At 33.7% G+C, this 27,371-nt stretch overlaps 3 protein-coding genes and 1 pseudogene across 4 annotated transcripts in view; 2 read left to right on the forward strand and 2 right to left on the reverse strand.

The window, feature by feature from the left end:
- The first annotated feature begins 57 nt into the window (after positions 1-57).
- LOC658334 (xaa-Pro aminopeptidase ApepP) overlaps positions 58-27,371 on the forward strand; it is a 29,890-nt gene continuing 2,576 nt past the window's right edge. Inside the window, exon 1 of one of the 2 annotated variants that reach the window (XM_008200550.3) lies at positions 58-242. In XM_008200550.3, the coding sequence (XP_008198772.1) occupies positions 203-242 (40 nt within the window). In that variant the 5' untranslated portion in view covers positions 58-202. Of the gene's footprint in view, positions 243-26,863; positions 26,888-27,371 lie in introns of those variants that run through there. The other variant, XM_064357762.1, reaches the window with a different exon arrangement.
- On the forward strand, positions 7,326-11,371 carry LOC658708 (catalase-like; annotated as a pseudogene).
- LOC658645 (catalase) lies at positions 13,003-16,974 on the reverse strand. The gene is made up of 3 exons (XM_965010.4): positions 16,852-16,974; positions 16,255-16,807; positions 13,003-13,975 (listed from the first exon to the last, which is right to left on the reverse strand). Exons 1-3 carry the CDS (start codon positions 16,924-16,926, stop codon positions 13,053-13,055), a joined length of 1,551 nt encoding a protein of 516 aa, XP_970103.1. The 5' UTR covers positions 16,927-16,974; the 3' UTR covers positions 13,003-13,052.
- LOC107398847 (uncharacterized) lies at positions 25,017-26,376 on the reverse strand. Its single transcript, XM_015984377.2, has one exon. The coding sequence runs from the start codon at positions 26,320-26,322 to the stop codon at positions 25,099-25,101; it is 1,224 nt and encodes a 407-aa protein (XP_015839863.1). The 5' UTR covers positions 26,323-26,376; the 3' UTR covers positions 25,017-25,098.

Genomic DNA, 27,371 nt, shown 5'->3' on the forward strand with positions numbered 1-27,371 from the left:
TTTTCTAAAATTATCAACTCGTATGTTTAATGTTTCTGACGCACGCCTACTTGATGCACAATGCGCATGCGCGCGAATTCCATCATTCTTAAATATTAGGCGCGTATTTATAACAGTGGAACGTAACAAGTCGCGATCGCGAATATTACTATGCACGGCCTACTCGGAAAAAATTGACTCAAGTGGTTAGTTTTGTAGAATCATGGGTGGCGTGGTGATTGGTGTTTTTGTTGTTTTTATGGGTGAGTTGATCAGTGGTGACGTTTTAAAGCAATTTTCTATTAATAACTTTATGGGAAAACCAAATGTTTGGTTATGTGGTTTTTAAATTATCCACAATTTCGTGAAAAAAAATATAAATAAGTGATACTTTATTACTTTCGAATTGATTTTGTTTTTTTTTTGTATTTTTGAAAATTGTTTGGACAACGCATATTTTTTAATTTTTCAAAAATAATATTGACGCTTTGACAACAGGTAAGTTGATTCTTCTCTGTATCTCATATCTTCCATTTGAAACATAAACATTATAAGGCACTTTTTTACAGAGAATTTATTAATGTTATCATCGATTTTTTTTAGTCATTCCTTTAGCTGTAATAACACCAATAACAGAAAGTTATACATATTTTTAATAGGAATGATAGTTGGCCATGACTTTTTCGAAAAGCTTGTTTTTTTCTGAACTGAAAACAATTTAAATACAGTTTGATATTTATATCTACTTTTGATAAAAAATATATTCAAAATATATGAAAGTAGTTGGCCATGGAAAAATTATTTCACACTAGAAATTTTGTGAACTGTTATTAAAGTTACTATGTTGGTAACAATTTCCAAAAAATAAGACAAATTTTGACTTTACTTTTGCTGTTATTTACTTTGAAGAATTCTTCAAAATTTTGACGTTGATTTTGCCTCTGTTTATACTTCCGAATTTTTCGTAATAACCTGATTTTTTAAACATATTTGAAGTTGTGACAGGTAAGTTGATTTTTTCTTATTTTTGGATTTGGTATATTTCCTGGGATTACGACCAGATTGACGTTACTTGTGCCCGTGTTTGTACATTTTCACGTTAGTTTTGTACTCCACTGTACAAATTTTCGCAAATAATCGCGTTTTTTCTATTTTGGCAACACTTACGAGACGAATTTCAAAATTTCTGCAATGAATCTAATTTTGCACATCCGCATGTATGAAATTCGGGTCGAAATTCGTTTCATTTAATTTTTTTATAATAATGGCTGCACCCACTGCCGCTCCTAGTTGAGGTCACAACAACTCCCGAAAATTGTGACGTTTTGGCTAAAAATACTTACGCAAAATTGACACGATTCGAGTCACTCGAGTTATTTTTAGTTGGGATGACAGTGACCTAATTTTTTTTCGAGTGTGTAAACATGCAGGAAAAATGTGAAAAATTTTATAATTCCCGACCTTGGGCGGTAATTAGTCAGTGATGAGGAAAATTGCTACTTTTCTCGGTTCAAGGAGAATTTATGAAGCGTAAATTTAGATCGGGTTGTAGCAGATTTGTTTGTTTGGCCCAAATGGGTTACAAGGTGAGGAATTATACGAGGTTATCGATTTTTAATAAAGGAGGAAATGGGTTGGGATGAGGTGTAACACGGAGATGATAAGGGAAAATTTATTTTTTAGCAAGAAAATTTATTTTTCTAGCAGGAAAATTGGCTTACTTATTAAGAAATTTTTGCGCATTATTAAATTTTAGCTGAATATACGCTTAGAAATTGTAAGTTTTTGGTCATTTTCTGTGAAAATAAAAATTGTGGACGCCATTTTCCAATATGGCGTTTCATATAGGATATAGTTTTTACTTTTAAAATCAGGGAATAGTACAAATTTTTATGCCAAAAATGGAATAATTCGAGTTATGGTTACATAATATATTTTGACGTTTAATAACGCTAACTAGATCAGGATTCCCAATTTCCAAAAATTAATTAAAATCAAGCGAACTAATTTTCCAATTACAAAAGCGTATTGGATATGCGCCGTCTTGACTCCTCCCACCTCTGTCCTCCTAATACCAACAACACTCCAACCACGCGTCACGTGTTTCGCTTTCAGCCACGAAATGGCGGCGCAAGATGGCGCCTGTTGCTTTAAATCGGACATTTGACCCGATTTTAATTAATTTCAACCAAATTACAATTTGCACAAAAGAAAATTTCACAACTAGTCACAAAATGGCGTCTCAAGATGGCGCCTTTTTTTATCAAATCGGATAATAAATACTTTGTTTTATCGCACGATACCAATTAATTTTCAACAAATTAGAACGCAATCGTAATTAATTGTAATTTAGAAAGAAGTTTTCGTGTTGCTACAAAATGGCGTCTCAAGATGACTGAAATAAACGGATTTTTGCCTCGATTTTAATCCTAATTTTGAGAAAATTGTAATTAATAAAGAAATTAAGTCAACTAGCTACAAAATGGCGCCTTTTTTGACCAAATTTCATTTTTTATAAAACACTACAATGAATGGCTTCAGCCTACTTTATTTAGGTAATTAAAATAATACAGTTTGGCACAAAATGGTGTCGTAAAATGGCGGCCCGAGGGTATTTGCCATTTATGAAAAAAAGTTTTAAAATTACTTAAAATAATGGCGTTGCAAGATGGCGCCTTTTATACTTCAAATCGAACATTCAGCCGTTTTTAGGTTTGATTTTAATTAATTTCGTTCAAACTTTAATGATCACAAAATGGCTTCACAAGATGGCTACTTTTGCCTCAGATCGAGCATTAAATCCAATTATATTTCATTTTCACCAAATCTATTTGCAATTCATGAAAATATGTTTTAAAATTGCGAAAAATGGCGTGCAAGATGGCGTCTTTTACCTCAAATCAGTCTCGAAACCGTTTCTTTTGACCTGATTTTAATGAATTTCGACCACATTTCGATTATTAAAGAGATACTTTCTCACAAAATGGCGTTGCAAAATGGCGCCTTTTGCATTAAATCAGGCAGTAAACCGTTTTTAGGTTTGATTTTAATTAATTTCGACTAAATTTCGATTATTAAAGAGAAATTTTCTCACAAAATGGCGTCTCAAAATAGCGCCTTTTGCAATAAATCAGGCAGTAAACCCTTTTTAGGTTTGATTTTAATTAATTTCGTTCAAACTTAAAAGATCCCAAAAGAAAATTTGTAAACTAGTCACAAAATGGCGTCACAAGATGGCTACTTTTGTCTCAGATCGAGCATTAAATCCAATTATATTTCATTTTCACCAAATCTATTTGCAATTTATGAAAATATGTTTTAAAACTGCGAAAAATGGCGTCGCAAGATGGCGTTTTTTTACCTCAAATCAGTCTCTAAACCGGTTTTTGACCCGATTTTAATTAATTTTGACCAAATCTCGATTATTAAAGAGAAGCTTTTTCAACTGGTCACAAAATGGCTTCGCAAAATGGCGCCTTTTGCATTAAATCAGGCAGTAAACCCTCTTTTGGTTTGATTTTAATTAATTTCATCTAAATTGCAACGATCTCAGAAGAAAATTACTCAACTGGTAACAAGATGGCGTCGAAAGATGGCGCTCCCTGCTTCAAATCCATACTTTGACCTGATTTTATTCAACTTTGACCAAATTTCAATAATTATTAACGAAACTTCCTTAAGTGCTCACAAAATGGCGTCACAATATGGCGCCTTCTCGTACATCATTCGGTATTTCCGTCGGTATTTTAATAAATTCCATCCTAACTCAGAATAATCACACCAAATTCCTCAAGTAGTCACGAAATGGCGTCGCAAGATGGCGCCTCGTGACTCAAATCCCACATTAAAGCGAATTTCGCCGCGATTTTAATTAATTGCGCCAAAAATTAACCACCACTTTCGTAATTAATTACAATTAGTGCTGTATTCAGCAATCAATCGAAAAAAACCAGTCAGGAAACGTTGTAAAAGTGCGTTTTTCCCCCGTTTGTGTTCCACCACTTCCTGCTATCCTGTCACCCAGAATTCACTATCGTCTTACCCCTTTACTTGAACCGAAATGTTTGAAATTCCTTAGTTGCGAGTCCCCTCAAGTGAGCGCACGGCACCGCCTTCAGCCTTCTGATCTTTTGTCAAGTTTCCTGCTTAATTTCCGATAATTTTTGCATAAATTAACGGCGCTCCTGCAGCGTCGCATGCATTCCTGCGCTCCTGCCACCAGGACATCGCCACTACGGCAACTTCTGTCAGTCATGTCCTGCTGACAGTTGATGTTGCGGCCGTTTGTTCGCACTCCTGCGGTCCTGCTAGCGGTCGGGCGCGGGCCCCGAGTCATGGGTTCCTGCTGCGAATTGGATCGATCGGCTGCTGGCCCATATGTGGCTGAAATCCAGGCCTTCACATGTGAAAAACACCGGCGCTTTATTCTGAACTCCTGACACTCATATGGATTTGATTTCCAATAAATTCACGCATGAGTGAGTTCGGATGGAAAAAAGTGGAAAAAGCGGGCTTGGGAGCGGGTTTATTGCGTGCTTTTCTGATTAATTGCGAAAAAGTGCTCGAAAATTCGAGCTTTGTTGCGTGTTAAAACGACGTTCTTTCATGTTTGTGTTTTGATTTTTTGGGGGTTTATCGAGTTGGAATTACAATAAAATGGCACGAAATTGCATTTGTTGGGTGGAACTTTTCGTGGCTAAATAATTTGCCTGGGGATTGATTTTTTTTTGAATTTTTTTCGTATGAATTTAAATGTGATTTTTGTTAGTGGAAGTGAGATTGGAATGCGGTTTCGCTTCCTGAAATTGATGTTTTCCTGGTGGATCGCGGGCCTCGTTTCGTTCTGAATGTGCGATGTTTTCAAACTGAAGTTTTAAATTTATTATTTGCTTGAAATAATTGCGTTTCTGGCTGTGAAATGTACTAAGACACAAATCTCATTTTCGACTTAATTTCAAAATTTTTCTAAACGGGAAAAATAATTAATAATTAATTTATAATTTAGTGATTCCTTCTACGAATTTTTAACGAAAAATGTCAAAAAAAATCTTTAATAAAAATTTTTGGTTTTTTAAAAAAGAAAAACTTTACAGGTTTCGCCCTAAATCACCGAAAATAATATTAGGTGTATTTTGGAATGGTTTAGTATTTTTCGTTTTATTATTATTATTTATAAAAAATGTTGTTTTTGCGTTTCTGGAAAATTTTGAACTTAAAACACTTTTATTCTTCGACACTGTCAAAATTTACGGTTTTTCTCCTGTGTAAGGAAGTTTTGACAACTGTTTGGCATTTCTCAGTACGAAACGTCAGATTATTTTTAACAAATTTAAGCAATTTTATGCCTTGCTGAGTCTATTTCGAAGAATAAAATGTTGTATTCAACTCGTTTTTGTGTAAATCGGTTCATTTATTTCGCCTCGTGGATGATAAACCACTCGTTTTCACTCGTGGTTTAAAAATCCACTCGTGAAATAAAGCGTCCGATTTACACCCAAACTCATTAAATAAATAACTAATTTCAAAAATTCTAACTTCAACGAAAAGTTCTTATAGATTTTTTGTCGAAATTAAGACTGGTTTTAGCTTCTTTTCAACTAAAACTCCGAGATATTTTGCTCAAAATTTTAAAAAATAACACATCTATTTATTGATATTTTAACATTTTGAACCACAAATTTTAATTTGGGTCTAAAATATTGCTATTTTTTCGTTTTTCGAAAATTTTACCGTCACGCCTTTTATCAAAAACTCACTTTTTCGCCAATATTTTCCTACGAAAAATTTAATTTTTGCTTTTTTAAACCGTTTGAACAAGTTTTTTAATTAAAAACGCACGAGATTGTGTCCTAAATTATCGAAAAACCCACTTATTTAGACCAAAAATAATTTATTTTTGTATTTTTTATGGACATAAGCTGTAAAAGCTCACTTTTCTTCGAAATTTTTTAACAAGAATTTTTTTTATTATTTTTACTTAATTTCTTCGGTTTAATACGTTCTTTAATAAAAAGAATCTACTTATTTTAATCGAAAACAACGTTTTTTTTTGTAGTTTCGACGGTTTCAACACGTTTTTAGGTTAAAATCCTACTTTTTTTCAGTGACTTTCAACGGAAAAGTTCTAAAAATTCCATTTTTGTGTCGAAAATAGTAAAGTTTCAGCTTTGTTTAAACGTTTTTTCATGTTTTTTCACTAAAAACTCAAGAAACTTGGTTCTAAATTTCCAAAAATTCAAAAAAAACAGATTGAAAAGGACTTAATATTTATTCTGGAGCAGTTTAACAAATTTTTGAGTTGTGATTAAAATTCTTATTTATGTCAAAAATAATGTTATTTTTCATTTTTGAAATTTTCGAAAATTTTTTCATGTTTTAAGCTAAAAAATCTCACTTTCTTTTCCAAAAATTCGATTTTTATGTCAAAAATGACCCAATTTTGGTTTTTCAACTGAAAAATTCGCTTATTTTGATCAAAATTAGCGTTATTTTTATGCTTTCGTAAAGGTAGTATAGGTATTTTAACACGTTTTTCATACAATTTTTTTAACATTAACTACGGAAAAAAACAAAATTTTTATAAAAAAAAAAACAAAGTATAACTTAGATCTAAATTTTAAATTTTGGATTTTAGCGTTAATTAGACACTTATTCAGACCAAAAATAATTTTATTTTTCTATTTTTCGTGGCACATCTTTAACATTTTTTTTTTGTAAAAGCTCACTTTTCTCTAAAATTTTTCAACAATTATTTTGTTTATTATTTTTACATAATTTAAATCTTACTTTTTTCACTGATTTTCAACGGAAGAGTTTTAAAAATCCCATTTTTGTGTCGAAAATAGCAAAGTTTCAGTTTTATTTAAACTTTTTTTCATGTTTGTTCACTATAAACTTAAGAAACTCGGTTCTAAATTATCAAAAACCAAGAAAAAACAAATTGAAAATGACTTAATTTTTATTTTCGAGCAGTTTAACAAATTGTTGTGATTAAAATTCTTATTTATGTCAAAAATAATGTTACTCATTTTTTAAGTTTTCAAAAATTTTACCATGTTTTAAGCTAAAAAAGTTCACTTTTTCTTCCAAAAATTCGATTCTTATGTCAAACATAACCCAATTCTGGTTTTTCAACTGAAGAATTCGCTTATTTTGATTGAAATTAGCATTATTTTTATGCTTTTGTATAGGTATTTTAACACGTTTTTCATAAACTTCTTTTTAACATTAACTCCGGAAAAAAAATATTTTTAAGTGCAACTTAAATCTAAATTGAAACGTAAAAGTTAAGTTTTTGAATAGAATGATAGAAATTTTTTGAATTACTTAACTTAAAATTTTCGATTTTTGAATCAATGTACCTATAGAATAACAATTTTTTTTTGTTATGTTAAATGCATTTCCTCAATAAACAAACCGTCCCCACAACTTCCTCCGATAAACCCCGCATAAAAACAACCCAAACCACCCATAATCTCACTCGACGAAAATGTCTCACCAACCAAAACGCGACCCAGCGTCCAACCAACTCCTCACTTACGCCAAAAAAATCACGGTAGTACAGCCCCCTCAAAATTCAACCCCCAACCCTTGACCCCCTTTTCCAGGACAGTGACCACGAATCCGCCACCACCAACTCCGGCAACCCCATCCCCAACAAGGACGCCACCCTCACCGTGGGCTAAAAGGGCCCCACCTTGCTCCAGGACTGGGTTCTGCTCGACGAACTCGCCCACTTCAGCCGGGAACGGATCCCAGAACGGGTGGTCCATGCAAAAGGTGCTGGGGCGTTCGGGTACTTCGAGGTCACCCATGACATCACCCAGTACACGGCGGCCAAGGTGTTCGCCCATGTGGGCAAGAAAACACCCATTGCGGTGCGTTTTTCCCAAGTGGCTGGGGAGATGGGCTACCCGGACACTGTGAGGGATGTACGAGGGTTTGCGGTGAAGTTTTACACAGAGGACGGGATCTGGGATTTGGTCGGGAACAACACTCCCATTTTTTTCATCCGGGATTCGATCCTTTTTCCCAGTTTTATCCACATTTTGAAGAGGAATCCGGTGACGCATTTGAGGCCGGATTATGACATGTTTTGGGATTTTATCTCTTTGAGACCAGAAACAACCCATCAGACGTTAGTGTTGTTTTCGGATAGGGGTGAGTTAATCCCGGGAATCCCAGGGATGCGGCAAAAGACCAGAAAAAAACATTGTTTTGTGAATAATTGATTGGGTTAGCAAGATGTGATCGAGTGACTTGTTTACGTATCAAAGATTTGGTATTTCTGGAATTTTTGATTCTTGAAGGTGTTCAGTTTTATTAATTTTGTAATTGAAAAATTGTAGAACAGAAACTGCAATTTATAGTTATCTACTAATTTTTTTAGTTCTCAAAACACGCAATCTTGTGATTTCGTAATTCACCTTGTGATGGTCGCATTTGGAACACTTGAAACTAGAACACGAAAGGTTAAAGTTTTTTGAAAAAGTGCTTCAACGCTGATTATTTGCTACTTCTAATTTTTGAATTTGAGGATTGTAGCATTTGGTGTTTTTGAGCAAAACATTTCTAAACACCGACCTCTAAATAAGTGGGAATAAAGTCCAAGAAACTTGACGCTTGAATTTGAGTTTCTAGGCTTTTACAACCACAGAAGTCACAAATTTATTGAATTTCTAAAATTTCTAACTCCGTAGAGCTTTGAATTTTAATTTTTTGTATAGAAATGTAAAATGTGGAAGGTCGGGTCAGGGTTACGTCAATCAATTAATTAGGTTTTTAAGTTTTAGATTCTTAGAAACTCATAATTCTGTTGGAGACTAAAATTTGCAAATGTGGATTCAAAAATGAAAAACTACAGTTGAATTTTAGAAATTCTAGCTATTGTAAACATACAATCTCAAAAAATGCTAAAACTTTGTGATTATCGAATCGTAAAATTTCTATTCTATTCTTTGCTAGTTTCTAGAATTTGGAAATATTGAGTCGTGAAATTTAGAATCGTATTAGTTAACTCTAGAATTGCAGGTTTTATAATTTTTTATTTCTAGAATCGTATAATATGCTTGGAAATTAAATCCCAAAATGTGAAATGTGGAAGGTTTTGGAATATCAAATGATTAGCACAAGAAATTTATTATTAGAGATTTCTAATTTCGAGTTCAAAAATTATTAAAAAGAATTCCAAGAACTTGGTCTTTTAATAGAAATTTGAGGTAACTGTTTAAATTATATTTAAACATTAGCAATGTCGTGATTTTAGATGTTTACTTTGCAAAACTAGAGATTCTAAAATCGTACAATTTGCTACTTTAAATTCTAAAATCATTAGAACGTTCTAAAAACTTGGTTTTTTATTACAAATGAAAATTCACAAATGTATACCAAAAAACTATAATCAGGGCAACTAGAAATTCAGAAGAATCATCTCGAGATTCTAACATTTCCAAATTCTGAAATTATTGTAGAATAGGAACCAGAATTCAGTACTTCATAAAGCATCGATTTCTAAATTTCGGAATTTTAGACTTTGGTGCCTACGAAACTTGAATGTCAAAAATAAATCAATTTCAGAAATCTAGAAATTGAGAAGCTTGAGGTACATTTTGCAAACAAGTTATTGTAACCATAGAAGCATAGATTTGCAAACGTTGGGATTCTAAAATCTCATAATTTGGAAGCAAAAAATTCAGAAACGTTAGAACATAATTACAAATTTCTAGCAACTTTGGTCTTGTAATTTTTGTAGAAAACTTTGAACTCGAACCATTTTCAAGCGTTAAATTCTAAAAATACGGAAACAGAATACAAGAAACACAGAACCTAATTACCAAAGTGTTCTAATTTTTAGAACTTGCAATTCTAAAAATTTTGAGCTTTTTGTTAGCAACTCAAATTTACAAACATGTATCCAAAACGTAGAATCCTTCAAGAGTTTTAAATTGTACAATTCTGGAAGCCGAAATTTATAGTTATTGCTTTCCAAGTCTTGTAGATTACGTTGTTGTAATCTAAAATTTAGATTTCTAAAACCATAGTCTTTAAAACTTGTTCCATTTTCTCCAGAAACCCAGACTTGTGATTGCGGATTTTTGAATCTTGATTTCTAAGTTCTAAAACCAGGGATTGCAAATTTCTAACAAATATTTACACAAGTTTGAAGAATTTACTATTCGATTATGGATTACTAGACTCGTAATATTAGAATTTTTCAAGACCTGACTTCCTTTACTTTAGAAATTCTAGTAACTTTTCAAAATTCTATAAAGATCAAAAATGCTAACTCTAGAAATTGCGCATCAGAAGATTTAGATTCCAGAATTTTAGACGCCTAGAACCGTAGCTCTAACAACTTCTAACACCTTTAATTGTGTTAGATCTTTAGATCTTTCCAAATAGAGTTATGTTAGAATTCTGGAACCCAATTTCTAGGAATCCCCTCCAGTTACCGCCACATGCACGGCTACGGTTCCAACACCTTCACCCTCATCAACTCCCACGGCCAACCCTTCTACTGCAAATTCCACTACCTCACCAACCAAGGAATTCGCACCCTTGGCTCCTCCAAAGCCACCGAAATCGCCGGCCAAGACCCCGACTTTCACACCCGTGACCTCTACAACGCCATCGCCACCGGAAACTACCCCTCCTGGTCCTTCTACATCCAGATAATGACCCCAGAACAGGCCGAAAAGCACCCCTGGGACCCCTTTGACGTCACCAAAGTGTGGCTCCATGCCGACTTCCCCCTAATCCCAGTGGGCAAGCTGGTCCTCAACCGCAATCCCAAAAACTACTTTGCCGAAGTGGAGCAGATGGCCTTTGATCCCGCGCATTTAATCCCAGGGATTGAACCCTCGCCCGATCGCATGCTCCAGGGCCGGCTTTTCAACTATGGGGACACCGCACGGTACCGACTGGGGGCCAATAATTTGCAACTGCCGGTTAATAGCCCCTTCAAGTTGCATAATTTTAGCAGGGACGGGTTTGCGACGTTGGACAGTCAAGGGGGGGCTCCCAATTATCACCCCAATAGTTTTGGGGGGCCTGATAATGATAAGAGGGCGCAGGCGCTGTCCCCCCTTTGGCAAGTGGGGGGGAGTGCTGGGAGGTATGATAATGGAGGGGAGGATTGGGATAATTATGGGCAAGCGAGGTTGTTGTACCATCGGGTTTTGAAAGAGGAGGAGAAAGAACGTTTGGTTGATAATATAGTGAGTTGGTTGAAAAATGCGGCCGGATTTTTGCAAGAAAGGGCAATCAAGAATTTTGCTAATGTTGATGAGGAGTTTGGTAGGAAGATTAAAGCAGGAATTCAGGCACAAACGACCAAAACGCATGCCGATCTTTAATTTTTGTGGATTTGATTTGAAATAAATTATACAGCATTTTTGTGTTTTTTTTGGTTAAAATCGTCGAAATACTTCAAATTTATTATTTATATTTATATATATTTATATTCTAACGTAAAATTTTCTCAGAATTTTAAATCTGGTGATGGTTTTATTGTACAAATTATAGTTTCTAAGGTATAAAGCAAAATCCAGTCTTGAAGGTAAAAAATTTCGATTACTGGTTGATTCAAGAATTTTTTCTATCGACGTACAAATACAAAGCACTATAATTTTTGACTTTTCTAATGTAGAATCGTCTCAGGATTCCGAATCTAATTTTATTTTTTATGTGTAGTTTGTAGTTTTTGAGATATGGGTCGAAATTCGGTTCGTTGAGTTAAAAACTCTAGGTAATTTGTAAAAATAGAAGAAAAATTGTTAAAATAGTCGAAAAGATTTTTAAATTCGAGTCTTCTACTGTAAAATTGTCTTAGAATATCAAATCCGGTAATGGTTTTTCTGCACAACTGATAGTTTTTGAGATATCGATTAAAAGCCAGTCTTGGAGGTAAAAATTTTGGATGACTGGTTGATTCAAGAATTTTTTCTATCGACGTACAAATACAAAGCACTATGATTTTTTACTTTTCCAAAGTAAAATCGTCTCAGAATTTCGAATCTAATTTTATTTTTGATGTACGGTTTGTAGTTTTTGAGATATTGGTCAAAATTGGGTTCGTTAAGTTAAAAACTTTAGGTAAGTCGTAAAAATGGAAGACAAATTGTTAAAACAGTTTTAAAATTTTTTAAATTTGAGTTTTTTAATGTACAGTTGTCTTAGAATGTCAAATCCGGTAATGGTTTTTATGTACAACTAATATTTTCTGAAATATCGAAGAAAATCTAGTCTTGAAGGTAAAAATTTTGAATGACCGGTCGGTTCAAGAATTTTTTCTATTAAGTTACAAAGACCAAGAACGTCAATTGTTTACAGTTTTAATGCAAAATTATCTCAGAATTTCAAATATAATTTTAGTTTTTATGTAAGTTTTGTAGTTTTTGAGATATGGGTCAAAATTTAGTTCGTTGAGTTAAAAACTTTAGATAAGTTTTTTAATCTTTAAACAATAATCGTCAAACTAGTCACAATCATTCAAGTTTTAGTGCTGTAATGTAAAATTGTCTCAGAATCTCAAATCCGGCAATAGTTTTTATGTGCAACTAATAGTTTTTAAGATATCGATCAAAAGCCAGTCTTGAAGGAAAAATTTTGGATGACTGGTAGATTCAAGATTTTTTTCTGTCAACTTGTAAAGACAGAGAACCTAATTTTTTAACTTTCTTTATGTAAAATTTTCTGAGGAATTCAAATTTTATTTTATTTTTCACCTACGACTTCTAGTTTTTGAGATATCGCTCAATATTCAGTCGTGAAGGTAAAAATCATAGATGGATGGTTCATTCAAAATTTTTTTTCATCAAGCTATTTAGTCACAAATCTTTAATTTTTTATTTTTCTATGTAAAATTGTCCGAGAATTTCAAGACTGATTTTACTTTTCGTCTACGACCAACAGTATTTGAGATTTATTTTAGTTATTACCATACTTTTTTTTTGAGAAAAATTGTACATGATTTTACAGAAAACATTATCTAGTCTAAGAAATTTCAGAAATAAAAAACAACACTCAATGCAAAACTTCTTTATTATCCATCATCATACAAAGCAATAATTTGTCTACAACTCAGCAAGAGCCACTGGCTTGACCTGGGCTTGAATCCTTTCCCTAATTTTCCTAGCAAACTCCTCATCAACATTCGCAAAGTTCCGAATGGCCCTTTCTTGCAAAAAATCGGCGGCATTTTTCAACCAATTAACGATATTATCAACCAAACGTTCCTTCTCATCCTCTTTCAAAACCCGATGGTACAACAACCTCGCTTGCCCAAAATTATCCCAATCCTCCCCTCCATTATCGTACCTCCCTGCATTCCCCACCACTGGCAAAAGTGGGGACAAAGCCAACGCCCTCTTATCATTATCAGGCCCCCCAAAACTATTGGGGTGATAATTGGGAGCCCCCCCTTGACTGTCCAACGTGGCAAACCCGTCCCTGCTGAAATTATGCAACTTGAAGGGGCTATTAACCGGCAGTTGCAAATTATTGGCCCCCAGTCGGTACCGTGCGGTGTCCCCATAGTTGAAAAGCCGGCCCTGGAGCATGCGATCGGGTGAGGGTTCAATCCCTGGGATTAAATGCGCGGGATCGAAGGCCATTTGCTCCACTTCGGCAAAGTAGTTTTTGGGATTGCGGTTGAGGACCAGCTTGCCCACTGGGATTAGGGGGAAGTCGGCATGGAGCCACACTTTGGTGACGTCAAAGGGGTCCCAGGGGTGCTTTTCGGCCTGTTCTGGGGTCATTATCTGGATGTAGAAGGACCAAGTGGGGTAGTTTCCGGTGGCGATGGCGTTGTAGAGGTCGCGGATGAGGAAGTCGGGGTCTTGGCCGGCGATTTCAGTGGCACGGGCTGAGCCCAGGGTGCCAATGCCTTGGTCGGTGAGGTAGTGGAATTTGCAGTAGAAGAATTGGCCGAATTCGTTGACGAAGCCGAAGGTGTCGGCACCATAGCCGTGCATGTGGCGGTAGCTAGAGGGGATTCCTAGAAACTGGGTTTCTAGAAATCTAACATAAACCTATTTGGAAAGATCTAAAGATCTAACACAATTGAAGGAGTTATAAGTTTTTAGAACTACGCTTCTAGGCGTCTAGAATTCTGGAATGTAAATCTGCTGATTCTGCAATTTCTAGAGTTAGCATTTTTGATCTCTATGGAATTTTGAGAAGTTACTAGAATTTCTAAAGTAAAGGAAGTCAGGTCTTGGAAAATTCTAATATTACGAGTCTAGTAATTCATAATCGAAAAGTAAATTCTTCAAACTTGTGTAAATATTTGTTAGAAATTTGCAATCCCTGGTTTTAGAACTAAGAAATTAAGATTCAAAAATCCGCAATCACAAGTCTGGGTTTCTGGAGAAGATGGAACAAGTTTTTAAGACTATGGTTTTTAGAAATCTAAATTTTAGATTACAACAACGTAATCTACAAGACTTGGAAAGCAACAACTATAAATTTCGGCTTCCAGAATTGTACAATTTAAAACTCTTGAAAGATTCTACGTTTTGGATACATGTTTGTAAATTCGAGTTGTTAACAAAAAGCTCAAAATTTTTAGATTTGCAAGTTCTAAAAATTAGAACACTTTGGTAATTAGGTTCTGTGTTTCTTGTATTCTGTTTCCGTATTTTCAGAATTGAATGCTTGAAAATGGCTCGAGTTCAAAGCTTTCTACAAAAATTACAAGACCAAAGTTGCTAGAAATTTGCAATTATGTTCTAACGATTCTGAATTTTTTGCTTCCAAATTATGAGATTTTAGAATCCCAACGTTTGCAAATCTATGCTTCTATGGTTACAATAACTTGTTTGCAAAATGTACCTCAAGCTTCTCAATTTCTAGATTTCTGAAATTGATTTATTTTCGACATTCAAGTTTTGTAGGCACCAAAGTCCAAATTTTTAAAATTTAGAAATTGATGCTTTATGAAGGACTAAATTCTAGTTCATATACTACAATGATTTCAGAATTTGGAAATGTTAGAATCTCAGGATGGTTCTTCTGAATTTCTAGTTGCCCTGATTTTAGTTTTTTGGTATACATTTGTGATTTTTTTTTTGTAATGAAAAACCAAGTTTTTAGAACGTTCTAATAATTTTAGAATTTAAAGTAGCAAATTGTACGATTTTAGAATCTCTAATTTTGCAAAGTTAACATCAAAAATCACGACATTGCTAAAGTTTAAATATAATTTGAACAGTTACCTCAAATTTCTATTAGAAGACCAAGTTTTTGGATTTTTTTTTTAATAATTTTTGAACTCGAAATTAGAAATCCTTAATAATAAATTTCTTGTCCTAATCATTTGATATTCTAAAACCTTTCATACTTCACATTTTGGGACTTAATTTCTAAGCATATTATACGATTCTAGAAATAAAACAAATATAAAACCTGCAATTCTAGAGTTAATTTATACGATTTTAAATTTTACGTCTCAATATTTCCAAATTCTAAAAACTAGCTAAGAATAGAACAGAAATTTTACGATTCGATAATCACAAAGTTTTAGCATTTTTTGAGATTGCATGTTTACAATACCTAGAATTTTTAAAATTCAACTGTAGTTTTTCATTTTTGAATTTACTTTTGCAAATTTTAGTTTCCGACAGAATTATCAGTTTCTAAGATCCTAAAACTTAAAAACCTAGTTAATTGATTGACGTGACCCTGACCCGACCTTCTACATTTTACATTTCTACACAAAAAATTAAAATTCAAGGCTCTACGGTGTTAGAAATTTTAGAAATTTAATAAATTTGTGACTTCTGTGTTTGTAAAAGCCTAGAAACGCAAATTCAAGCGTCAAGTTTCTTGGACTTAATTCCCACTTATTTAGAGTTCGGTGTTTAGAAATGTTTTGCACAAAAACACCAAATGCTACAATCCTCAAATTCAAAAATTAGAAGTAGCAAATAATCAGCGTTGAAGCACTTTTTCCAAAAACTTTAACCTTTCGTGTTCTAGTTTCAAGTGTTCCAAACCCGACCATCATAAGGTGAATTACAAAATCACAAGATTGCGTGTTTTGAGAACTAAAAAAATTAGTAGAAAACTATAAATTGCAGTTTCTGTTCTACAATTTTTCAATTACAAAATTAATAAAACTGAACACCTTCAAGAATCAAAAATTTCAGAAATACCAAATCTTTGATACGTAAACAAGTCACTCGATCACATCTTGCTAACCCATTCAATTATTCACAAAACAACGTTTTTTTCTGGTCTTTTGCCGCATCTCTGGGATTCCCGGGATTAACTCACCCCTATCCGAAAAAAACACCAACGTCTGATGGGTTGATTCTGGTCTCAAAGAGATAAAATCCCAAAACATGTCATAATCCGGCCGCAAATGCGTCACCGGATTTCTCTTCAAAATGTGGATAAAACTGGGAAAAAGGGCACAATCCCGGACGAAAAACAAGGGAGTGTTGTTCCCGACCAAATCCCAGATCCCGTCCTCTGTGTAAAACTTCACCGCAAATCCCCGAATATCCCTCACAGTGTCCGGGTAGCCCATCTCCCCAGCCACTTGGGAAAAACGCACCGCAATGGGTGTTTTCTTGCCCACATGGGCGAACACCTTGGCCGCCGTGTACTGGGTGATGTCATGGGTGACCTCGAAGTACCCGAACGCCCCAGCACCTTTTGCATGGACCACGCGTTCTGGGATCCGTTCCCTGCTGAAGTGGGCGAGTTCGTCGATCAGTACCCAGTCCTGGAACAAGGTGGTACCTTTTTTGCCCACGGTGAGGGTGGCGTCCTTGTAGGAGATGGGGTTGCCTGAGTTGGTGGTGGCCGATTCACGATCCTCATGCTAGAAAAAAATTTTGAAATTTTGTTTTTTCAAAAAGGTACTACCTCAATTTTTTTGGCATGCTCGAGGAGTTGGTTGGCGGCCGGTTGGCGAATTTTGATTGGTTTAAGTTCAGACATTTTGAGACGTGTTTATGCACAACGCCACTGTTATTTACGTATTTATACAAAAATTTTATCAAAATTGGAGGAAACCAACATTTTTTTAATTTTTTTGAATTTTTACGAAATTTATTTTGTTTATTTGCTTGTTGGGAACGAACCTGATTAGATTATTACTATTGAAACCGCAAAACCAACAACGATTACCAATTGTTTTCATTTTTTATTCTAATACAAACGGTACTTGTCAAAAAATGTCAAAAAATTAATAAAAAAAATGGAAATTTGTCGTTGTGAGGAGTACCAACAAGTCGTTCACAAATTCAGTTTTTTCACTTGTGGTACTTTACATGAGCTGGTACCACGTGAAACCATCCCAGAGAACTGTACCATCAAATGGGTGAAAAATAAGGCTTCCTACCATGATCCAAGATGTATCAAACCTGTCTTAATTCGCACAAGTGTTAGTAAAGAGTCGGAAATTGTACCAGATTTGGAAACTAAATGGATTCCGGTACTACCAGGGCTTATTTCGTTGAAAATTATCAATCAGGACAAGAGCATGAAGCGGCTTTTGTTCTAACTTTGTGGCAAAAATCGCAATTAAATAAAGCATTTTTAACGCCAAATGTTTTTTATTTGTTTTGTTTACTGAAATTTCTTAAATTATAATTTAAAAAAAAATTTTTTTTCGTATTTGATTAAATTTTTAGGTACAGTCACAATCAAAAAGAATGACACTTTTACCAAACGCGCTGGTAACAAACGTCCAACTAAAATTTTTTAGATCATAAAATTTACAATGTCTATTTTGTGAACTAGTCAAACGTCTGCATTAACTGTATCACATGGAAAAGTTTTGTGGCTGCTGTTTTAGGTGTGTCATTTTTTTTAAAGTGACTGTACAGAGAGCTCAGCCTTTTGAAACTTCTAATTTTTTAATCTTTCTTAAATTTCAAATTCCTAGATTTTTGATTCTAAAATTTCAAGTTTGCAGCTACTTAATAGTAATTAATTAATTAATTGATTGTATAAGGAATTGTAGAAAAATTGTGAAAAAATTCACAGATACAGAGAAAAGTACAAAATATTTAATAGCAAAGGCTCGATTCTGTGCGATTATTAGCTTTTGAGTTATAATAAAAAATGCTTTTTGTAGACTAACCCTGTAGATATAATCAATTATGATTCGAGAATCGAATAATCTTGAACCTTATACTGCAAGAAAGTTATTTTACATTTTATTTACAGTTTTGCACTTGCATTTAAACACAGCGACTTTGTTGTTTAGATTCTAAAATTTCAAGTTTGCAACTACTTAATAGTAATTAATTAATTAATTAATTGTATAAGGAATTGTAGAAAAATTGTGAAAAAATTCACAAATACAGAGAAACGTACAAAATATTTAATAGTAAAGACTCGATTCTGTGCGGTTATTAGCTCTCGAGTTATAATAAAAAATGCTTTTTGTAGACTAACCCTGTAGATATAATCAATTATGATTCGAGAATCGAAAAATTTTGAACATTATACTGCAAGAAAGTTATTTTACATATTATTTACATTTTTGCACTTGCATTTAAACACAGCGACTTTGTTCTTTAGATTCTAAAATTTCAAGTTTGCAGCTACTTAATAGTAATTAATTAATTAATTAATTGTATAAGGAATTGTCGAAAAATTGTGAAAAAATTCACAGATACAGAGAAAAGTACAAAATATTTAATAGTAAAGACTCGATTCTGTGAGGTTATTAGCTCTCGAGTTATAATAAAATATTATAAACCCTGTAGATATAATTATGATCCGAGAATCGGATAATTTTGAACCTTATACTGCAAGAAAGTTATTTTACATTTTATTTACATTTTTGCACTTGCATTCAAACACAGCGACTTTGTTGTTTAGATTCTAAAATTTCAAGTTTGCAGCTACTTAATAGTAATTAATTAATTAATTAATTGTATGAAGAATTGTAGAAAAATTATGAAAAAATTCACAGATACAGAGAAAAGTACAAAATATTTAATAGCAAAGGCTCGATTCTGTGCGATTATTAGCTCTCGAGTTATAATAAAAAATGATTTTTGTAGACTAACCCTGTAGATATAATCAATTATGATTCGAGAATCGAATAATTTTGAACCTTATACTGCAAGAAAGTTATTTTACATTTTATTCACATTTTTGCACTTGCATTCAAACACAGCGACTTTGTTGTTTAGATTCTAAAATTTCAAGTTTGCAGCTACTTAATAGTAATTAATTAATTAGTTAATTGTATAAGGAATTGTCGAAAAATTGTGAAAAAATTCACAGATACAGAGAAAAGTACAAAATATTTAATAGCAAAGGCTCGATTCTGTGCGATTATTAGCTCTCGAGTTATAATAAAAAATGCTTTTTGTAGACTAACCCTGTAGATATAATCAATTATGATTTGAGAATCGAATAATTTTGAACCTTATACTGCAAGAATGTTATTTTACATTTTATTTACATTTTTGCACTTGCATTTAAACACAGCGACTTTTGTTGTTTAAATTCTTAAATTTTTCGTAGTAATTTTAAATTATATAAATAGTTTTTTTCAGTGAATTGTGGACTTGATTGCCACTTGTCTCATGCTGTTTTGAAAATACCGTCATTTATTTTCTCCCTGAACTCAACTCAACTTAATCGCCCCAAATCCCTAAACTCCCCTTTATTCCTGCTTCCCTATTCCCCGAATCCGGCGCTGAGCTCCCACGCCTCCGCCGGTTTATCTCTTAACCCTCCCTTTGATCCCGAAGCGTCGCGACGCTTTGCACCGCCGCCTCCTCCTGTCACCCTGTCACTCCAGACGCCTTTCGCGTGAAAGCATCGCTGAAAACGCGACGACGCTTTCAGCCACCTGTTGCTTGTTCTCCTCCTGAAATGGATGTGGTGTTGTGTTTTTTTCCCCACAATCGGAAATCATTCAAAGACAAAATAATTGATTGGGGTGAGAGGTGTCGTCGACGCCATCTATTCGGTTGAAAATATTGGAAAGGAACAGGGTTGTAGGAGTGGTGGGGGGTGGTTTTTGGGCACCCCCATTGGCTCACGGCCCGGTTATCGGAAATCGTTGCCGAAAAGGCGCTGCGGATAAATGCGAACCAATGGAGTTACGAGGCTTGGGGCTAGAGTATGGAAAGTATTGGAAAATGACAGGCTTACAGAGGGGCAGAGGGGTGATGGGCACCCTGTAGACGCGATAAATATTCATTACTTTAGTCGTAAATTTAGAAACTTTCGCCCAGAAAGTTAAAATTTGGCAAATTTTTTCCTCTTATTAATTAAAAATTCAAGTATCGCTGAATTTATGAACTCTTGGGTTCTTCAGGTAGGTATAGAATTTTTTTTAAGTACATTAGAAACTTTTAACTCCAATATACAGGACGTTCAAACGCAGCTCCCGTCTTCTATAGTTCAGTTATTAGAAAGTTGCACTTTTGATATTTTGTAGGACGTATTTCAGAAAAATATTTTTGATTATACAGGCTGTTCCAAAAAAGTATTGTCATAATAATAATTTTTAATGGTAAACTATTATTTGTTTGTGCTCATATTTTGATAATTTCAAGACGAAATTTCTAGATTATTCACATCTTTTATGTGAAATAATTTTTCCATGGCCAACTATTTTCAAATACTTTATTTTTTGTTTTTTATCAAATGTCAAACCGTATTCATATACTGTTTTCAGTTCAGAAAAAAAACTTTTAAAAAATGTCATGGCCAACTATGACTCGTATTTAAAAAAATACAACTTTTTGTTATTACAGCTAAACAAGTGATTAAAAATAACCGCTGATAACACTATTAAATTCACTGTAAAAAAGTGACTGTATTTATACAGCGTGGTAGGAAATGGTTTAACAAATATTTAAAGATGGCAAAAAAATGCATAGTTTTCCAAAAAATCGTTCTGAAATTAAAGTCTCAAATTTTGAGAATCCCTGAACTAGAATTATAAAAATTAGCATAAATTTTAATATTAATGTCAAAACAGCTGAGGTAAATTAACTTCTTGGCCCACTACGTTATTCTTCTATTTTAATTTGTCTTTTGTTTTTAAATTTTAAGAAAAAAAATAAGATTTTTTTGCCGAGACCGGGATTCGAACCTCCCACACAAATGGACATGTTAGCTTCAATTTTGAAAAATTCTCAAAACGTCAATGAGCCACTATGTTCATTTTGTTTAATGAAAAAATTAACTGCTAATAAACTACCATAAGACACACAGTGGCTCTCAACAGGTGGGTTAATAAAAATTTCTAAAGTACGCATTTTTTGAAAAAATGATATAAGGGTATATGGGTTTATATAGATTTTCAGGTTTTCAGATTTAGAATCTAATTTTTTAATTTTAACTTTTATGTTTCTGCGATTCTAAAATTATATACTGTAATTTTTATGTTTCTTAAGCCATGACTTTATAAAATTAAAGAATTTCTGCATTTCTACCTCAAAAATGTAGGATTTTTGAGAAAAAATCAAAAGAAGAATTTTAAAATCCATCAACACATTTCTTAATTACCATTTCAGAAACAACTTTAAATCTATATATAATCTGAACAAACGATAATTCATATTTTCTGTGAAGAAGAAAGGCAGAATTTTTTCCAAGTTTATAGTTTCTAAGCCTGTGTGACAATATTTCCGTATTTCTACTTCAAAAACTTTAAATCATTTAAAACGCTCAGAAAAAATATTAATATTTATATAAATCAGACAACCTCACTTGTTTCTAAATTTTTGCTTCAAAATTACCTTTAGAATTTTAAAAACTTCAATTCTTTCAGAATAAAATTTAAGTTAACCACTTGAAAAATAACTAAAACTCTATAATTTCCATCACCTTCGTATAAGAAACTTTTGGGTCCAAAGAGTGAAATTTAATCAAATAAAATTTTAAGTTTTTTGACTAATTTTAATTCTATAATTTTATAGTTTCAGAAATTTCGAAAATTTTACATTTCCAGATTCCAGCTTTCCAGAATTTAAAGTATAAACCTATAGTTTTAGAATCTTTGATACAGCGCATCTAAGTTGCAAAAATTTCATAAAAAACTATTTAGCGTTTAAAACTATAAATTAACTCAAAAATAAAGTCTACAATAAATAAAAAACCACTTTATTTCGCATTTATTTTATTATTAATCAAAAACAAACAAACAGGTTTTGGCATAATTTTATTAGACACTCTGTACGTGAAATAATTAATTAACAACAAACACTGATGTTCCAAGTCAATCACCGGCTCGTGATAAGACCGCGTCAACACACGAAACTTCCGTTGGTTTTCTGTATCACTCTCGTAAAGAACTCGAAAAAATCGCCGTCAAAACACGTCAACAAAAACACTCCCACTATAATTATTTGTACAGCAAACAAGAATTTTCCGATGGAAAAAAGAAAAATTTCTTTCTCTCTGTGGCGTCCCGTGTCCGCTACGGCTCTATGTAAACCCCCAAACCCGGTGTTTTTCATGTCGCCCTGTCTCTCGACAATCCTTCAATTTTATCCCGGAGGGGCCTCTGAGGTCTTGGTTGTCGCTCTGATCGCAGGCAGCAAGGGTGGGTGACTCCAGCACATCATAAGACCTTTTGCAAGTTATGTGATCCTGGTCGGCTGTTGACGTCATGTGCTGGCTGGTTCCCACGCCGAACAACGAAAAAATACCAAAACGGGATGCTGCAAACACCAAGGACGAGGGGTCATAAGGGGGCAGACGGAGAAATGCGACAAGAGATGAACACTATTTCAGCGGACAATTTTACCTAACTGATTCGTTTTTTAACTAACGCCAGAATTAAGGTGGCGAGGTTTAAACAAAGAAAATTGTAATAAACTCGAGCCCAAAGTTTAAAAAAAATAATAAAAATTAATAAAAAAATAATAAAATTAATAAATTATTTATTAATTCTTATTAATAAATACATTATAAATATAATATTATATATTATATTAAATTATATTATATATAATTATATAAAATATTAAAAAAATATATTAAAAAATTATTAAATTATATTATAATATAAATTATAATATATTATATACATTAAATATATTTAATTAATTAAATTAATAATTAATAATAAAATAATAAAAAATAGAGAAATAAGAAAATAAAAATGAAAAATTCATTTTCACAACAAAATCAAAACATCACGTACAAAAAACGCCAGTCTGATGTTGTTATGTCAGAATGTATTGTTTTACATGGCACACTACGTTGGTATCCAAGGGATTTTATGTACATTTTTCAGAAAAACCGAGTTATTTCCGAAACCATCAACGTGGAAAAAAATTAAAGAGGTGAAAAGATGTAAAATGAGATGCTAAATAATACTCAGTAATAAAATACAGAGGGTGCTATTTGAAAAAATCAAGTTATGGTCCTTCAAAGTTTACCAAAATGAATGTGTCACAGCATGGTAATGCTACAATGTAAATGGACAGTCTTGTACCAAAAGATACCCCCGACAGTTGTTTACACACAGACAAAATCCCAACTCAATATCTTGAAAACCAAGCACACTGCGATTTTTTAATTATGTGCCTGCAGACGCACAAAATTGTAGAAAAAATTAAATAACTTCTGAATGGTTAAAGTAAATTGCAAAAACTAAACTGATTTATAAAGCCCAAAAACTACACATTTAAACATGTACAAATATACAGGGGGTGCCACACAAAGAAACTATATTAAAGGCGGCACTGTAAAAATGAAACACCCTGTATAGGGCAAAATAATTTTGTTTGACTCATTTGCAGACCCATTTGATTCATTTAATTAATTATTTTTGAAACTAGCGACATTTAAATGTCAAATAATAATGCTGTGCAGTAGTAATTAATTGGTTAATTAATTTTAATTACACCATGCGTAGAAAAAAACAAGTATTTAATAACAAACGCTGAAGTCGGTTAAGACTATTTATTTTTGACATATAGTAAAAGTCACTTTTAACAGACTCACCCTGTATAAAAATTCTAAAATTTTGAGTTTCTTAAATGATCAGAAATAACATTCTAAATTTTTGGGAAATTTTTATGTAAATAGAATAAAAATTGGAAATTTTTCATCGAGAATCGCAAATTTTGGAAATATTTTCTTCGAGGTAAAAATTCTGAAATTAATTATATTTGCAGATTTGTTTTAGTGGAAATTTGAAATTTAAAAATAGTGCAACCATTTGTATAATTTTATGATAAATTAAAAACTTTCTGTTTATGAATTCACTTATTGTCGTAAATTATTACCAGTTAATTCCAATTTAAATTAAAAATGTAAGAAGATTTCAGACCTTAATTAATAATTAATTAACTATTGAAACAGTTCTTTAAATTGCGTTATTTTTTAAATTGCCTTTATTTATTTAAAAAAATTTATTGGAACATTTAATTGTTTCAACCCTTGGCATTTCTCCGTTCAATACCTCGCTGCAAACCCTTTTGCCCTTCCTGCAGCCCTGGTACCTTGTTGACGTCATTTTCCAATAGCGCCTCCCACACTAAGCACCAGTTCAAGGCCCTTTATGGGGTCAACAGTCGCCCCATTTTCTCAAGTATTGACGCGAAGCGACGCGACTTTCTTTGTTATTTATATTTGCAGGAAACTGTAATTGCTTTTCACACTTTTGACCAATTTTTACTAATTTTGAGCACGAAATAATTGTTTTTGCCTAATATTCTTTGTTCAATCGGAAAATAAAATACGATTAGACGAAATAAAATTACAGATTTCTGTAATAAGTGTGTTGGTTTTATCTGATGGCTAATTTCTGGCTTCCTGGTCACGTGTTGACGTCATGTGGCCGCACTTGTGTCAAAATGAAAAGACAGCAGACTTCTAGATTTTTTTTTATTAATAAAATATCGAAAATGGACATTTTATTTTATTTATTTAAAATTTAAAAATTCTAAAAATCTCATCAGCCTACTACTTTTTTTTAATTTAAAATATTAATTACAGATTTTGTTTTTTTTTTAGAAATGTGTTTCAAACTTAACATTTTATAAATGAGAAATTTAAAATATTATAATCATAATTTTTAACACTTTCTCAAAGAATTCTGATATAAGTATTTCTTTATTAACAATTTTCAAAAAAATATTTTGACAAAAAAAACAAATTTTTTTTTTATCCCAATCACTAGTCGACCGAACTCCTCGCCTCCTCTGGACAAATGGCCTTCATGATCTGGTTCATATCCCCATCCGTAAAAATATTCCACTTCTTGCTAATAATGCTATCAATGGCTTCAAACTCATTATCCAGAAACTTCTGAAACTTGTCACAATGCTCATCAAGTTGGCTCTCCAAGCGATCCATCTCACACTTGACAAGTTTAAGGACTCGATTTTTGAACTTCTCCAAATCATCTCCTTCTGCCACCTTCACACTTTTCTCCTCCCCACTCCTATTCTTCACATCCAGTTCGGACAACTTCACCATCGAGGAGAAATGCGAATTGGACTCGAACGTTTCGTGTTCAAACACTAGAGTACTTATGGCCTCGTTATGTACTCTGGCCTCGGAAACCATCAACATGTTCTGTTTCACGTCATACAACCGCACACTGCCATTACTCAGTCCAATGGCAACGTACCGATCATCCGGACTTAAGTCCATACACGTGACCCGCGAGTCCATATCCACGTGGAACTGGAACGTGTGATTCCCCGAAACAAAATCAATCCCGTAGATTTTTATACAATCGCCACACATGACCAAGTAGTTGCCACATGACGACATTGCAATCCCACTCACTGGGGACTCCCCAAGTCCTAAACTCACGAGTTCACTCCCGGTTTGGACGTCCCACAGCACCACCGTGTGAGTACTTAAACCCACGGCCACTCGATTCGCCACAAAAGGATGGCAACGCATTAAAACACACTCCACTGCTTGTTTGTACTTTTTAACCGATGGATTCGCCCCCAAATCTGTAATTACGAGTAAAGTACTCGCGTCCAAACCGCACAAATGCTTGTCATTGGCCGTAAAGTCCAAAAACTTGATTTCGTCACTGATTTTCGGGTATGTGTTTGCAACCGTGCGATTTTTCGTGTCATAAATCAACACATCGCCGGTTTTTGTGCCCAAAGCTATGGCTTTCTTGGTCGTGTGCTTGAAAGTGAGCGTCGTGACGTTCGAAACGTTGATGGTGTGAATCAGACGGATGTTGGACTTGTCTTTGGCGGAGAAAATCGCCGGTTTTTCGTTTTCTCGCAAAATGAGTAGATAGGTGTTGTCGTTACACGTGGACACTTGGATGATTTTGGAGGCGGCGGAGAGCTGGGGGCGGGCGGTGGCGTCCACCCCCTGGGGGCCGAAGGGGTGGATTTTGAGGGCGAGGCCCGCGGAGATTAACATTTCAATTTTGGGGGAATTTATTGACGGGGAATGTCAAAGGGTTGTTGCCTAGCAACAATTGGAATTTTATTTTCCTAAATTTTTATTATTTTTATTTTCCTAAAAGATAAATTTTCTATTAATTATGGGTCTAATTAACAATAAGTTTAGTAAAAATTTATAATTTTACGGTGGTAAAACACTCTGTATATGAATATAATGAATTGTTAAATTGATCGCCATCCTTGAAATTTCGCAAAGAAGGCGGTGATTAGTCGTTTGTTTGGCTCTCGTCACAGCCATCTTTGTTTTCTTTCTCCGCCAATCAATACACGCCGCCCATGACCCATCTCTTCGTTCGATCGTCGGTTGTTTACTCTCCCACCTCTGCGCCCCCATGTTTTCCTGGTCTGTTGTTGACGTCAGTTCGAGCCTGAGTCGCCCCTCTAAGGAGCATTTGACCTCGTTGTCCTGCCACAGCCCCCTTTCTGTCATCCTAATGTGAAACATCGGCACGTGACCCCATCAGGGCCAACATCGATTAATGGAGGGCCAAGGGACACTTTTTAACACAGATGCGCTCCTGGTAGGGAATTGACGTCAACTCTATTGTTTCCACTCCCACGCATCTCAACCCTTTCGAAGGGCCTATCATGGCCGCCCGCTATTAGTTATAGACCGATTAAAATGCGCAGAAATGTAGCAAATTATTGAAATTTTCACACGTCAACCCTCTGATGTTTTATTATCTCATAATTAGATGAAGATTCAAGATTCAAGATTCAAGATTTTATTAATAATTAGTGTGATTCTTAAAAAATGTACTTAGTTTTTCTATTATCTCGTTTGTTCAGGTTTTTGGGACTTTTTAACATTTTTGAAAAAAATACCAATTGAAGTCATATAATGAAAAAAACATTAACAAACTCGCAAATTTAACATCATTAGAAATTGGAAACAAAAGAGCATCGATTAAGACGGTTGCTAAGAAAAACAAACTAAAAAAAAATATAAAAAATATATTTTTTAATAAAAGAAACAATTTAAAATAATTTTTATTACTTTATTTA

Source organism: Tribolium castaneum, chromosome 7 (assembly GCF_031307605.1).
Source record: "Tribolium castaneum strain GA2 chromosome 7, icTriCast1.1, whole genome shotgun sequence".
Classification (NCBI taxonomy): Eukaryota; Metazoa; Arthropoda; class Insecta; order Coleoptera; family Tenebrionidae; genus Tribolium; species Tribolium castaneum.

Excerpts from the sequence above, each read along its gene's own strand:
- LOC658645 (XM_965010.4), bottom strand. The coding sequence starts at position 16,926 with ATGTCTGAACTTAAACCAATCAAAATTCGCCAACCGGCCGCCAACCAA. Across the intron at positions 16,808-16,851 it reads AGCATGCCAAAAAAATTGAG|CATGAGGATCGTGAATCGGC; the intron begins GTAGTACCTTTT and ends ATTTTTTTCTAG. Across the intron at positions 13,976-16,254 it reads GGTGTTTTTTTCGGATAGGG|GAATCCCCTCTAGCTACCGC; the intron begins GTGAGTTAATCC and ends CCCAGTTTCTAG.
- LOC107398847 (XM_015984377.2), bottom strand. The coding sequence starts at position 26,322 with ATGTTAATCTCCGCGGGCCTCGCCCTCAAAATCCACCCCTTCGGCCCC.